At 46.9% G+C, this 14,213-nt stretch overlaps 1 protein-coding gene across 1 annotated transcript in view; it reads right to left on the reverse strand.

The window, feature by feature from the left end:
• The window catches only part of LOC111157485 (peroxisome proliferator activated receptor alpha), a 58,620-nt gene that overhangs the window by 5,074 nt on the left and 39,333 nt on the right, over positions 1–14,213 (reverse strand). The window contains exons 4-6 of the mRNA XM_022518915.1: positions 5,983–6,143; positions 4,750–4,888; positions 3,713–3,915 (exon numbers count right to left, since the gene is read on the reverse strand). Of these exons, the coding sequence (XP_022374623.1) occupies positions 3,713–3,915; positions 4,750–4,888; positions 5,983–6,143 (503 nt within the window). The remainder of the gene's footprint in view (positions 1–3,712; positions 3,916–4,749; positions 4,889–5,982; positions 6,144–14,213) is intronic.

Genomic DNA, 14,213 nt, shown 5'->3' on the forward strand with positions numbered 1-14,213 from the left:
CTGGAGGGATGCTTTTGAAGGATACACAGCACTCTCCCTTCAATTTCCAGAAAATACACGAGTAGGCCACCCTGGCTGTATCACTGGTTTGTAACCTTCGGCAGAAATAAAAACAAAAGTTCTGTGGCCCAAACAAATTTGGGGAACACTGAGTTAAGTGAAGTTCGGTCCTCCCAGAGACTCTACTGCGGGGGTGTGTGGTGGGAAGCTTCAGGAACAGGGGTAGGCTGGGCAGCGGTTCCCCAAGTGTGTGATCCCAGAGCACTTGCGTCCTTCGCTGGAGCGTCTCACATGACTGGCACAGGACTGGCCACGGAACTTGCAGGACTCTGGGCGAGATGAAAATGTGGGGCCCCTCTTTCAAAAATGATGAAGAACTTCAGGACAGTGACAGCAGGGCATGAAATCCCAACCCCGGGCCCTTCCAGGCAAAGCTCCTTGTGAAACAGGACACAGGCCCATGAAACCCTCCTGGGACTAGTTTTATGTGAAACATACGCTCGTAAATGGGGAAGTAACTGTTTATAGAAGCTCAAGAGAGAATGCATATACTAACTCGCTTGATAAACACCGTTGATAGGACTATTAAAAAAAAATCCATGCTGCTTATATTTAATTATGGAATGCGCCTTTTAGACTTAAGTTTGAATATGAATGTATCTGACATCACAGGTGGTCATTTCAGATAAATAAAGGATGTTGTCACAAGTTTAAATAGCAGGAGGCAGAAAGCTGCCCAGCACCCCCACCCATCACTCCCCACTGAGACCAGAAGGTTCTCCCAACCGACATCTACCACTCGTGCACAAGCCTGACGGTGTTCTGTGTGTGTTAATGATACTACTGACAAAAACTCATCTTTACATACATCTAAACAGCATTTTCTACATAAAGTGCAGGCAGCACCATCTTTTAGGAAAAAACTGTGATTTCTTGGTAGAATTGTTTTGGATGAAACCATTTAATAAGCTTTTGGTTAGGTTTTACTACACATTTCAAGAAATGGTATAAAATATTAAGTATGTTTTTTAAATCTTAAGGCACCTTAAGTTGTCGGTGTAATATTTCAATATAACACCGCGGGCAAAACCCCACCACGTGGTTCATCATCCCGCAAAGCCATTTCGGAATGGCGCCTGGGCAGTCCCTCGTCTCAAAGATCTCGAAGCGCTAAGAATAATGTTGGAAGCCCTTTTCAAAATGCACATTAGAATCTATTCTCAGTCACGTGCCCAAAATTTATCCCCTTGCTTGGTTCATTCTTCTCTGACAACACACCTGACTTTGTTACTGACTGGCTACAAAGGACCCATGATTTTGTCTAAAATTCCTTAATCTTCTCAGGGGACACAGACTGTCCATAACTGAAAACATTCAAACACTCTAAAGACTATTCCCAACAATTCTGAGCTATATGGGAACCTTTGAGATAAACGTATGCTGTGTCCTTCATTTGAATGAAGAAAGTCACAATGGTCTGTGACATCAGACCAGTGCTATTGCATGACCGTCGCCTGGCACAGTCAGTGCTGAAGAACTGTTTGTCCGTTTGAACGGAACACCCTCCCCTAGTTTCCAGAGGTGCAGCTAGCTTCTAGTGCCAGCATAGGCTGGGGCAGGGGTGGGTGGGCCCGTGCACATTCACAGGGCGGGCCGAGCCCCTGGTTGCAAACCTCACAGGAGAGGCACAGACTTGAACGCTCCTCACCGTCTCACTGCATGTGGCCTTCCGGAGTCTTGTGATATTAACACCTCACACGTCAACACACCAACTTTTTAAGATGTTGAAAAGCACGTCTTTTGGAAGCCAAATTCAGATGGGACCGATGTGTCCTCTGTGCCTCGGCTCTGCTTCCGTTCTTGTCGCCCTCGAATCACAGGGCAGCCAGGGCCCTGATGAGCCCTGGCCAGCTAGCCACTCAGGGCCCTGGCGGTTTTCTGGCCTCCGGTTCTGAAATCTCAGTGGCTCAAACCAGCCGCATGTCCAGACAGAAACATTCACTATCCCTCCCATCAGCCCCTGCCCTCAGCGAACAGCCACCCTTCCCCAAAACAATGGGATCTACACGCTTCCTGCAGCTTCCTTCCTCCTCCCAAGATCCTCCCTCCACCGTTTCCCCACCAGCCTCCCACAGCACCCCTCTCCTGGCCCACCCAGCCCCTAATCGGTTCTAGCCGAGCTGTGGTCTTCGTGTTATGTGATCTACAGGCCGCAGGAGATAGAAAAGCAGACCCTGTGTCCCGCATTGGGAGCTCCAAGCTCTGGCCGAGGAGGACAGGGCTCCCTCCAAGAGCGCGCGGATCTTAGTGGTATATGCAGAAAGATACTCCGTGGGAATGAAACTAATGTTAAACAAGAGCGTTTGGTTCAGAGTCAAGTTAACTTTTAGGTTTCCCTTTAAAAACCCAAGAGAGAAACAGAAGATCTCAAAGAGATCAGAAGCTTTGGTTCCTCTAATATGGGGCTCTCCTAACCATTTCCAGGAGAGAAATTCCAAATTAAAAGGTTACTTTGCTGTCACCCTCATGGTCCAGAAAGGGTCTAATTTATACAAGCCCCTGGGGCCTTGCAGCACGGGTACAGCTTTACCGATGTCCTAGAGTTCGCCTGAGCCTGTCCGAAATGTCTCCGCCCATTTAATTGGAGAATTTTACTGAAGAATTAAAGACTCAGTAAAAGAGAGGTTTGGTTTGTTCATGAGAGTAAGTAGCTTGTGAAATACTTCATTTTCCTGTGACTAAAAATTCCAGCTTGTAATTCCCAATCAGGATTGCTTTAAGCTACTCATTAGTACAAATTAAACCTGTTTTGCCATGCTCGTAGGAAAAAAGCAAACTATCTTCATTAGCCAACCCTGGGCTGGCCCTTCTTTGAATTAGCTGTGAGATCAGTTCAGCAATGGACACAGAGACTGAGCGGACCATGGGGTCGGGGGCAGGTAGCAGTGCACTTCGGAAAAGGCCCAGAACTGTCCAGAGAAGACAAAATTTCTGTAAACGAACAGCCCTTTCTAAACCCAGAGATGTCCTTGCCTTTTCACTGAAAAGACAGGAGTGGGGTGGGTGGGGGACTGCAGGGTGGGGGGTAGGAGAGGAGGGAGGAGATTTAGGGGAAGGATGCCAGAACATGTGTTGCACGAAAGAAAATGCTTTCATTTTCTGGCATTAAAATAGAGATTTAGGGGCGCCTGGGTGGCTCAGTGGGTTGAAGCCTCTGCCTTCGGCTTGGGTCGTGATCCCGGGGTCCTGGGATTACGCCCTGCATCGGGCTCTCTGCTCAGCGGGGACCCTGCTTCCACCTCTCTCTCTCTCTGCCTGCCTCTCTGCCTACTTGTGATCTCTGCCTGTCAAATAAATAAATAAAATCTTAAAAATAAAATAAAATAAATAAAATAGAGATTTAAGGAAAAAAAAGAGGATTTTTTAAAAATGCACTTAAGAAAGGACCCTAAGCTAATAACCAGATTTTTCCTTTTCTTTCTTTCTTTTTTTTTTTTTTTCGTGTATTAATTACAGAGTCACTATGATGCCTGGTTGCTAGGAGCTCTGAGGTCGAGCGAGCCCGGAAGATAGGAGTTGCTGACCAGCTGCCTCCATCCGCTGTCTCTGGGACCGACACCGTCTTCCCAACACCCAACCTTGGTCCCCTCAGCCCCTCCCTGCGGCCAGGGGCCGCTCAGGCGGGAGAACAAGCCACAGCCGGGCCGCCTACCGGGTTGTTGCTGGCCTTCCCTGCCAGGATGACCCGGGCCTTGACCTTGTTCATGTTGAAGTTCTTGAGGTAGGCCTCATAAATTCTCTTGGCGAGGGACTTCAGATCTGCTGTTTCTGCGTCTTCTGGGTCATGTTCGCAGGTGAGAATTTCCGCTTTCAGTTTTGCTTTTTCAGATCTCGGCATTCGTCCAAAGCGAATTGCTGGGGGGCGGGGAGGGGGCGGCGGGAGAGAACGGGAAGCGAGCAGAGGTGAGCATCAGGGTGCACGACAGGGGAAGCGAGCAGAGGTGAGCATCAGGGTGCACGACAGGGGACGGGCCTCTGGGCGGAGAGGGTGCGCCGAGAAGTCAACCGCGAACCAAAGCCGCCCCGGCAGGACTAGTCGGCATTGTACCGCTCTCTCTATTCTGGAGAGAGGAAAATGAAACTCAACCCTCCATAAACTCTGGACTTCTTCAAGAGGCTAAAAGGCAACACCCTCACTTGTTTCGTCAGTAGGATCAGTCGAAGGTTCAAAATTGTCCTTTAGGACAATTGTCCTAATTGACCTAATTATCATGAGGTCCAAACTTGACCCTAGTTTGAGGAGATGGCAGTGACCCCTAGGGTGACTTCATGCGACACCTTTTTCTTTGTCCAGAAGGTAGACCTGCGACCACTGGGAACTAGTCACTTGAGATCTACTTTCGCGTCATCACTGGCGCGTTCTAAAACGACAGCAGGGTTCAGAATAACGATATTTGCCGCACACGTGCTTTGTGGGGATGCTGCGACCCTACTGGCATCCCAGAGGGACTTCCATTCCGTCTGAAAACCTTCAGTCACAGTCTTACCGTGTGAAGCGTCTCAGAGGAATTCTGGGAGCTCTGCTGTGTCTCAGCTGCGTGACACTTTTCCCTCAGGCTATCTGGGTTGCAAAACGATCTGGGCGCGACGTGCTGCCGCGCACTCATCCAAAACACAGTCCGCGGTGACCAGACAAGGGAGGTAGGCTGAGGCACAGGCTGCAGAAGCGCACTAGACAACCTTACCTACCGTTATGGGACATCCCGACCGAAAGGCACTTGTGGAAACGACAGTACTGGCACTTATTCCGGTTCTTTTTCTGAATCTTGCAGCTGCGGTCACATCTGTCATAGGCCAGCTTCAGCCGAATGGTTCGCCGGAAGAAACCCTGTGGGATGGACGCAAGGCTGGGGAGGGGTGTTTCTTGTCGTTCATTTACTGTACTTTTCAAATGAACTGAAATTAGTAAAATCATTCCAAGAAGTCTGACTTAATTGGGACAAACTGAAAAATTTAAATTTCATTACACGTAAGACGAAAAACTAACAAAGTGAGGCAAAATTCAAAGTCGTTTCAAGACGTCCTCGTCTGGCTTGGGAAGACAATGGTTATCGTCTCCCAGAGTCACTTAGTCCCAATTTGTGCGAGTGTCGGTTTCCCTCCCAGCTCACGTCCAGATCTGTGACTGCACAGATCTCTGTGTAAGAGAATACTAGCCCCCTCAAGACAAAAACTCTAATGAACTCATAAAAGGCAGCCACCTGTTTGTAAAGAACGGTCACACTTTACAAAAGCTTATCTTAAACTCTACCCAGTAAGAACCTTTAGTATTTAAGTCCATGAGAAACAAAATGTAACAACAGGAACTCGGGCACAGCCCTGGGGTAAAAGTTACTCTGCAAGTAACTACTTTCCCAAGTTCATGGTCAGAAGGCTTGCGAAGCAACTGTATCTGCTTTGGTGCTTTCTCTGTTTGCTTCCACTTATTCCCGCCTACTTCACACCGGGCAGGTCTGGAAAGCCTGCGGATCTCTAAGTCTGTAAAGTGGGGATGGCCAGAGCAGGCCAGGAGCACGAGGAGGCTGAAGAGAGAATTCTGCCCGTCGGAAGGCAGTGTGGCCCTTTCTCCCCGCAGCCCAGGCCTCCAAGGCCAGCCCGGGCTCGGGTGCGGCGCTGCTGTCAAGGACGTGGGTTGTGCCCGCACCAGGAAGGGCTGTGGTGTCTTCCAAAGTCAGCAAACCGTCTCAGCATGCACAGGGGAAGAGTTCGGATTTTAACCGAACACTGAGATGACGAGACACTGCATGTATCAGGTACGTGAAATACCGAAGCTGAGAGTGTACACAAAGTCCTAAGAGCACGATGTGGGGGCCCGACACTACTGACTGACAGATCCTTTTAGTGATGATCAAAATCTGTGTTTAAAAAGAAGCAGCCGTTGTCCCGAGCAGGGACACTCTCCCCTGCTGGGGCCCACCATACCTTACAGCCTTCACACGCGTGAACTCCGTAATGGTAGCCTGAAGCTTTGTCCCCACAGATCCTACATTCAATGTTCAGGGCTATGCTGGAAGGTTCATCAGCACTACCGGCCGCCACTGGGTACGTGACCGACGAGGGGCTTGAAGCTGGTGAGAGGGTGTCTGAGAACAGAGGAGAAAGACTGATGAGCGTTCCAGACAACGCTGCCATTGATGTGTGTGCCAAGTTCAAGAGGACACGACTTTATATGAGGAGGCGCTGGCTAGTAGGCAGAGCTCCCGGCCTGGGCTGGCCCCTGTCCTGGGCTGTCCCACCCCCACCTTGTGTGCCTCCAGTTACTGCGGTGACATCCACAAAGCGGCTGGGAGGCCCCTGGGTTCTGGACCCACACACCCAGCTGTCTCCCCCCCACCCCCGACCCTGGCACGGCCTACACACAATTTTTACTTGGCTTCCCTCCACTCTTCTGCAAATGTTAACTCCGTAAATCACACCAGAATACAGGACGAAAATCCATGTGGGCAACACCGGAAGCAACAATCCATGAAAGATTTAAAAAAAAAATTAAGCTGACTTCCTTAAAATTAAAAACTTCTTTCTGCTCTGCAGAAGACACTGCCAAGAGAATGAAAAAGACAAGCCACGGGCAGGGAGACAATGTTCGCAACACACACATTCATAAAAGACTTGTATCCAAAATACACAGAAAAGTCTTAAAACTCAACAATAAAACAAACCACTCAATTAAAAAAACGGGCAGAAGATCTGAACAGACGCCTCACTGAAGAATGGTAGCAAATCAGTATCACTTGCCATTAGGAAATTGTGAATTAAAATTAGACGTCTCTATGCACCTATTAGACTGGCAAAAACAAACACACAAGCACTGGGGCACCTGGGGGACTCAGCGGGCTGAGCGTCCGCCTTCGGCTCAGGTCATGATCTCGGGGTCCTGGGATCGAGTCCCGTGTCGGGCTCTCTGCTCAGCAGGGAGCCTGCTTCTCCTTCTCCCTCTGCCTCTCCCCCTCCTCGTGCACATGCATGCTCTTGCTCTCTTAAATAAATAAGTAAACCTTTTTAAAAATTAAATTAAATTAAACAAACAAACAAAGCCCTGATAACACCGCCTGTTGGTAAGGACATGCGGCGACAGGAATGCTCGCCCGTGGCTCGTGGGAACGCAGAACGGTGCAGCCACGCTGGAAGACAGTTTGGCAGAACAGTCTTAAAGGAATTACACTCCGAGGTATTTAGCCAAGTGATCTGAGGACTAAGTTCACACAAAAACCTACACATGAATGTCTACATCAGCTTTAGTGTTAATCTCCCCAAATCGGAAGCAACCAAGTTGCCCTTCGATAGGTGAAAGGATAAGAAGGGAAAGCCGGTCTGAAAGGTTATAAACTGTACGATCCAAATATCTGATGTTCGGGGGAAGCTGAATCATAGGTCTGGCACAAAGGTGAGTTGCTGGGGGAGGGTGGGAGGCAGGTGAACAGGTAAAACAGATTTTTGGAGATGGTGAAACGATTCATATGAAAACATCATGGTGAAGACACAACGTGATGCCTTTGTCGAAACCCACAGAACTTTACAGTACAGAGTGAGCCTTCATGTGCTCAAATGAAAATTTAGGCAGTTGGGGAACTATGCTGGCGGAATGCAGAGTGTGACAAAGTGAGCTCACTGTGTCACACATGCACAGAATGGCTTCTCTGAAGGAGATGTGGAGAAGACCCCACCCAAGGCAACTTGGAAATGAGTGGCATCTATGAGACCAAAGGCAAAGGAGCTGCGTGTCAGCTTGGGGTGTCTATGGAGAAAGCAGCTCCCACAGGGTACAGGTTAGCCACCCTGATGCCACCACTGTGTAGACTGGAGACAGACCATGAATGGAAGGAATGGTGGTGTGGGAGCCAGGCCTCTCACTGTGGGAGCAGGAGCTAGCAGATCGGCTGGGAGAGGTAAGAATGACCCATGTGGTGGCGGGTTAGTGCCGCAGGCATCAGCACAACAGACAGAGATACAAATGGCGACATACAGAAATGACCACATACAGGTTTGTGGACCTGTGGGTATACGTGGGTTAGAACATACCCATATCTCTTTGCTCCATCAGCTAAGAGAGCCTGAAAGAAAAGACACTCCAGCAGCAACCTGAAAGGACAGGGGGGCAGCAGCCAGGACTCTGACAAGGCTGGATAGTTCTGTGACCACCTCTCACGGTGAGAGCCTCAGAATCCGTAGGCCATCAGGTAATGGACGCAGAGGGATTTTGCCTCAGTATTGGGGCAGACTTAACACTGTTATGGTTCCATCTAACACAGGACCCAAAAGGTCAAACATTTTCCATGTTACTTAACTGCTTCCCAGAACAGAACTCAGAAGTATTTATGGGAATACAAAAATATCCATCATGAACAAAGTTCACAATGCATGGCATCCAATAAAAAAAATTACAGGGGCACCCGGGTGACTTAGTTGGCTAAGCGCCCAACTCTTGATTTCCGCTCAGGTCATGATTTCAGGGTTAGGCTACACCTGAATAAACACAGATGATTAAAGTTATGACTGTATCCTAATGTGTTCAAGGAGCAGGATGAAACACTAGAGACTGGGTGGAAAAGCACCACACTGCACTTATAGTGAGTAAGACTACACTACCTAGTGTGAGAAATACACTGGATGGGATCAGAGCCGGCTTAGACACTGCAGAAGAAAAGATTAGTAAAAGTGAAGACACAGCAAAAAAACAAAAAAAACCACCAACAAAAAACCTATCCAAAATGAAACACTGAGAGAAATAAGACGAAAAAAAAAAAAAAAAGCTTCATAAGTGAAATCTACCAACCATTTAAGGAAGAACTAGTATCAATTCCACAGAAATACAGAAAACTGTAGAGAAGGGGCTATTTCCTAATTCATGCCATGAGGCTAGCATTAATCTGATACCAAAACCAGATAAAGATTTTACAGGAAAACTAGAACCAATATCCTTCATGAACAAAACACAAAAATTCTTAACAAAATTTTAACAAGTCCACCATGTACAGAAAGGACAATCCATTATGACCAAATAGGATTTATTCTGAGAATACAAAGTTGACCTAATCTTTGAAAATCAAATAGTATAATTCGCTGTATCAACCACGTAAAAAAAGAGAAGTCACTTGATCATCCTCCTAGATGAAGGAATAGTATTTGACAAAATCCAACATTAATTTCTGATAAAAACTCACAGAAAACTGGGAAGGAGAACTTCTTCAATCTAGGAAAGGGTATCTATGAAAAACGGTTATTGTCATACTTAGGGGTGAAAGAGATCAGGAATAAGGCAAGGGTGTCTCCTTATTCAACATTATACTGGAGATTCCCAACCAGTGTAATAAGGCAAGAAAAAAAAATAAAGGTATCCAGCTTCAAAAGGAAGAAGTAAAACTGTCTTTATGTACACAGGACATAATTACCTGTGCAGAAAATTCTAAAAATCTATAAAATATGAAACACTTGGCAATAAATCTGACCCCAGAAATATGAAAGATGTGTACACTAAAAACTAGAAAACATTGCAGAGAGAAAAATTTTTTGAAGATTTTATTTATTTGATAGAGAGAGCAAGAGAGAGCACATACAAGCCAGGGGTGGGGAGAGACAGAGGGAGAAGCAGGCTCCCTGCCAAGCAGGATCCCAGGACTCTGGGATCATGACCTGAGCCGAAGGCAGACGCTTAACTGACTGAGCCACCCAGGCGCCCCCTCAGAAAGAAATTAATGAAGAGCTATCTAGGAGGGGAAATAAGTTCATGGCTCAGGAGGCTTGGTGTTGGTAAGATGTCAATTCTCCCCACATTGATCTTTTGACTTAAGGCAATCCCAATCAGACTCAGCAGACTTTTTTGGTAGAAATTGAAAAACTGATTCTAAAACTACCCGCACACCCAAAACATCTTCAGGAAAGAAGAATAAAGTTGGAGAATTTAGTGAAACTTGCCTTCAGGCCTTATTATACAGTTACAGTAGCAGAAGTGAGTGGCCCTGGTGTCAAATGAGACAAACAAATGGAACCGAAACAGGCCCAGGCAGGTAAAGCCTATTGATTTTTGACGAAGATATAAAGGCCGTATAATGGAGATAACAGTCTTTCTAATAAAGTCTGTGAGAACAATTACAAATGCAAAAGAGAGAGAGAGAAAAGAAATGAGTTTTGAGGCATGTATGAAAATTAATTCAATAGATCTAGACAAATTCCGTGGAGCTAGGGCAAAAATGTAAAACCTCAAAAATGTCAAACTTACAGAATAAAGTGACTTTGGGTGAGGCAAATATTTCTTAACTATGACACAGAAAGCAGGATCCATGGGGAAAAAAAACACTGACAAATTCACTTCTTCAAAATTAAGGACTTCTGTGTCTTGAAAACCACTGCTAAGGGAAGGAAAAGACAAGCCACAGATGAGGAGAAGCTATCCAGAAATCACACATCTGATAAAATACTTGTATCCAGAATATATGAATACCTCTCAACAGTCAAAAGCAAGGAAACCACTCAATTTAAAAATGGGCAAAAGGTTTGAACAGAAATGTTACCCAAGAAGATGTGTACGCATGAGGCACAAGCTTGGAGTTATCACATAAACAAGTCATGGGGCAGAGACGTACAGCATTGCAAGTATAACATTGTACGGCGACAGACGGTGATGGCGCGTAGCGGAGAGCACTGTGCCATGCACGCAACTGTGAAACCACTGTGTTGTATACCAGAAGCTGATGTAACACTGTGTGTCAATTATGCTTCATTGAAAATATTTACAGGGGAGCCTGGGTGGCTCAGCCAGTTAAGCGTCTGCCTTCGGCTCATGTCATGATCCTGGAATCCTGGGATCGAGCCCTACATCGTGCTCTCTGCTCGGCGGGAAGTCTGCTTCTCCCTCTACCCCCCTGCTTCTCTCTCTGCTTGAATGCGCACTCTCTCTCTCTCTGTCAAATAAATAAATAAAATCTTTAAAAAAAAAGTGATATACTGTTCTGGAAAAGACTTTGGCAGTTTCTTAAAAGTCACATATATGTCTACCTTACGTCCCAGCCATTCGCTCCTAGGTATCTAGTGGAGAGAAGTGAAAGCACACGTCCACAGAGAGACTTGGACGTGAATGTTCTCAGCAGCATCATTTGCAACAGCTGATACCCAGAAGCAACTGAAATGTTCACCGACAGGTGTGGGTGAAGAAAAAAAAAGTGCGTATCCACACAACACATAAAAAACCTGAGCTTCTGGTATGTGCTTTGATGCAAATGAATCTCAAAAGAATTTTGAAGAGTGAAAGAAGCCAGCTGAAAAGAACACCTACCGCATTATTCTTTTTATATGAAACTCTAGGAGCTACAGGCAGATCTATAATGAGAGAAAGATTGGTGTTGCTCAGGGGAGGGAGGGAGACCAAGGGGTGGGGAAGAGGGTTTATAAAAGAGCACAAATAAATTTGGAGGTGATGGGTTTGGTCACTGTTTTCATTGTGGTGATGGTTTCACACTCAAAATGTGTGTGTACACATCAAACTGCACGTTAACTATGTGCAGTTTACTGTATGCCATAAGGTTGCAAAGGAAAGTCGGGGGAGAAAGATAGATTGGCCTCGCAAGCAGCCCCACCCGTCTGTTTTCCTGGGTGTAAAGTCTAAAGTGAATACATTTTATAGACGGTCCTTCCATGGGAGCAATTTGCATAATGCAGAAATACCACCGAGGGATGGAAAAATCTAATTTACAAAGAAGCGGTAATCTTAGCTCAAATCAGCTAGTCCCACCAGCCCTGGAGAACCTGGGAAGGAAACAGGAAGATTTTAAAGAAGCGAGAGATGATGCCAAATGATGAAAAGACCAACCACAACAGTGCGGGGAAGCTGGCGCACACCCAGGGCCTGGAGGGCCAGGGGCCCCGGGTCAGGGGTGTGTGTGGCATACGTTTCAATGTGATCACTATTTGTAAGTTCCCCCTCTTCTGTTTTTGCCACAAAGTTCCTTGGAATTGGTTGAACTCCAGGATGGAACTCTCTCCCCCCAAACCCTTGCTCTTACTTTATTTATATGCAAAGCATATGTCTGCCCATGGACTTGGGTCCGGTGTGGCTTTTGATGGGAGCATATGGACCAGGAGGCTACTTTATACGACATTTCCAGGTCTTATATGTCAGAGCTTTCAGATGGCTTAGGAACATATTTTAGATTATCGTTCTTGACAACGACCTAAAACACAACCTTGAAACAAATGGAAGAACGTAATTTCGGATCCCTCCTGTTTGAGGGTGAGGACTTGGGAGAGAGAAAATCCAGGCAGAGTGGCCACTGTGGACTCTATCTTCCCGGAGAAGGTGGGTGTCTGAACACTCTTTCCATCCGTGGCTGGAACAGAGCTTTCCAGGGGTTTTACAACCACACACCCACCCTGCTCGCACAAGTTCCTTATTTGAGAATGACCTCAAGAGCATGTGTGACCTAAAGGAAAGCCTATCCCCAAATCTTTCGTTATAAAATGAACGACGTGTTTTCCAAAGGGGGGATCTGCCTTCTTTTAGTAATAAAAAAAGGAAACATGGACACAAATAAATCTTCTCAAATCCTGAAGAAAAAAAATTTCTGATAGTCAGTATAACCACAAAGAGTATGTGAAAACAACCGGCCAATAGGCTCTGTGCCTACAATGTGGTGACTCAAAGATGCATTTGGAGGGGTTGAGAGCTGGGTTTGACCCTGGGCTTGTCATCTTCAGCATGTCCCAGTGTCCTGGGGTCTCTCTTCCTCTTTCCTCAAACAAACAGAACAACGAGCCCAAACATTGTTCTTGGGGTTCAGGTAGACAAGGCACATGCACTGGCTACCACGGTGCCCAGTAGCCTAGGCTGTCTCTGTCCCGGACACTAGCACAGGTTGGCCATGCGGCAACCTACTGAGGCACTGAAGGTGATCCCACACCCCAGAGGCTTTTCCTTGCTTGCCTCCCTTGCTCTTTCTGGAAGCTCCCATCACTCTGGACGCTTGCTCCTTTCCCTCAAAGCTCACTCCCTCAATAACAAGTCATGAAAAAGACAGTCAAAATGCAAACCATTGGGGAGCCTCGGTAGCTCAGATGGTTAAGCATCTGCCTTCAGCTCAGTTCATGATCTACAGGTCCTGGAATCGAGCCCCACGTTGGGCTCCCAACTCAGCTGGGGAGTCTGCTTCCCACTCTCCTCTGCCACTCCCCCTTCTTGTGCTCTCTCTGTGTCTCTTTCTCTCAAATAGGTAAAGACATAAATCTTAAAAAAAAAAAAAGTGAGTCATTTATAAAGGTCTGTTGCGGTCACTACAAAGGCTGTTCTCCCAGGAAGGCAACGGAGTCCGATAACTCCTCTCCCCGGGTCTCACATGGATCGTGCGGTCCCTGACTCTGGGCCAAGGACACCGCTGCCAAAAGGGATGTTCTTACGAAGAACTCGGCTTCAGAGCCAGCTGAGGGGCACAGGTTCAGGTCCTGGCACGGTCTCTTTCTAGCTATGTGACCGGGCCATGTTACCTCATAGCTGTGTTATTTCCACTTGTAAAACGACAACAGTCTTCTCACTGAGATTTTACGAGGATTGTGTGAAGCTGTGCGCAAGGTGCTTTCTCCTTCTGCCAGGAATGCTCTTTCCTGCTGGTTTTATTTTTCGTTAAAGCACCTCACACATATAGAGAAATGTACAGAAGGACACCTGCTGCCCAGATTTACAAATGGTAATGTTTCATCACACCGCTTCTGCCTTCTGTCTGAAGTCCCGGCAGGACCCTCTCCCCAGTCCCACCTGCCTCTCGGCAGGGCACCAACATCATAAAGCTGGCACGAGCTTTCCCAGATGTGACATGGACCTACCGACCACATTCGGCACTGTTTGGTGTTGGAGACCTCACATGCATCGAACTGTACAGAATATATCGTCAAGCTTATTTTCATTCTTTTCCATTCTTTATCTTCACGCTTTTTACGTGGATTCGAGTGGAGACAGGTGGAGCTAATTCTTTTAAGTTATGATGAAGAACTCCACAGCAGGATGCTTTCACAATCTGCTTCCCCCGCTTCCTATTTGTCCCCACCGCGTGGGGCACCATGCCGCAGGCGCTATCCCAAATACGGCTGCCACGTGCACCTGTCCGCGGGTCTCCTTTTTAACGATGTCTGTCCCCATTGGGCCCACTGGGTTGAGAGCGCACGCACCTCCG

The sequence above is a fragment of the Enhydra lutris genome, unplaced genomic scaffold (genome assembly GCF_002288905.1).
Source record: "Enhydra lutris kenyoni isolate GAN:26980312 unplaced genomic scaffold, ASM228890v2 scaffoldscaffold55, whole genome shotgun sequence".
Taxonomy (NCBI): Eukaryota; Metazoa; Chordata; class Mammalia; order Carnivora; family Mustelidae; genus Enhydra; species Enhydra lutris.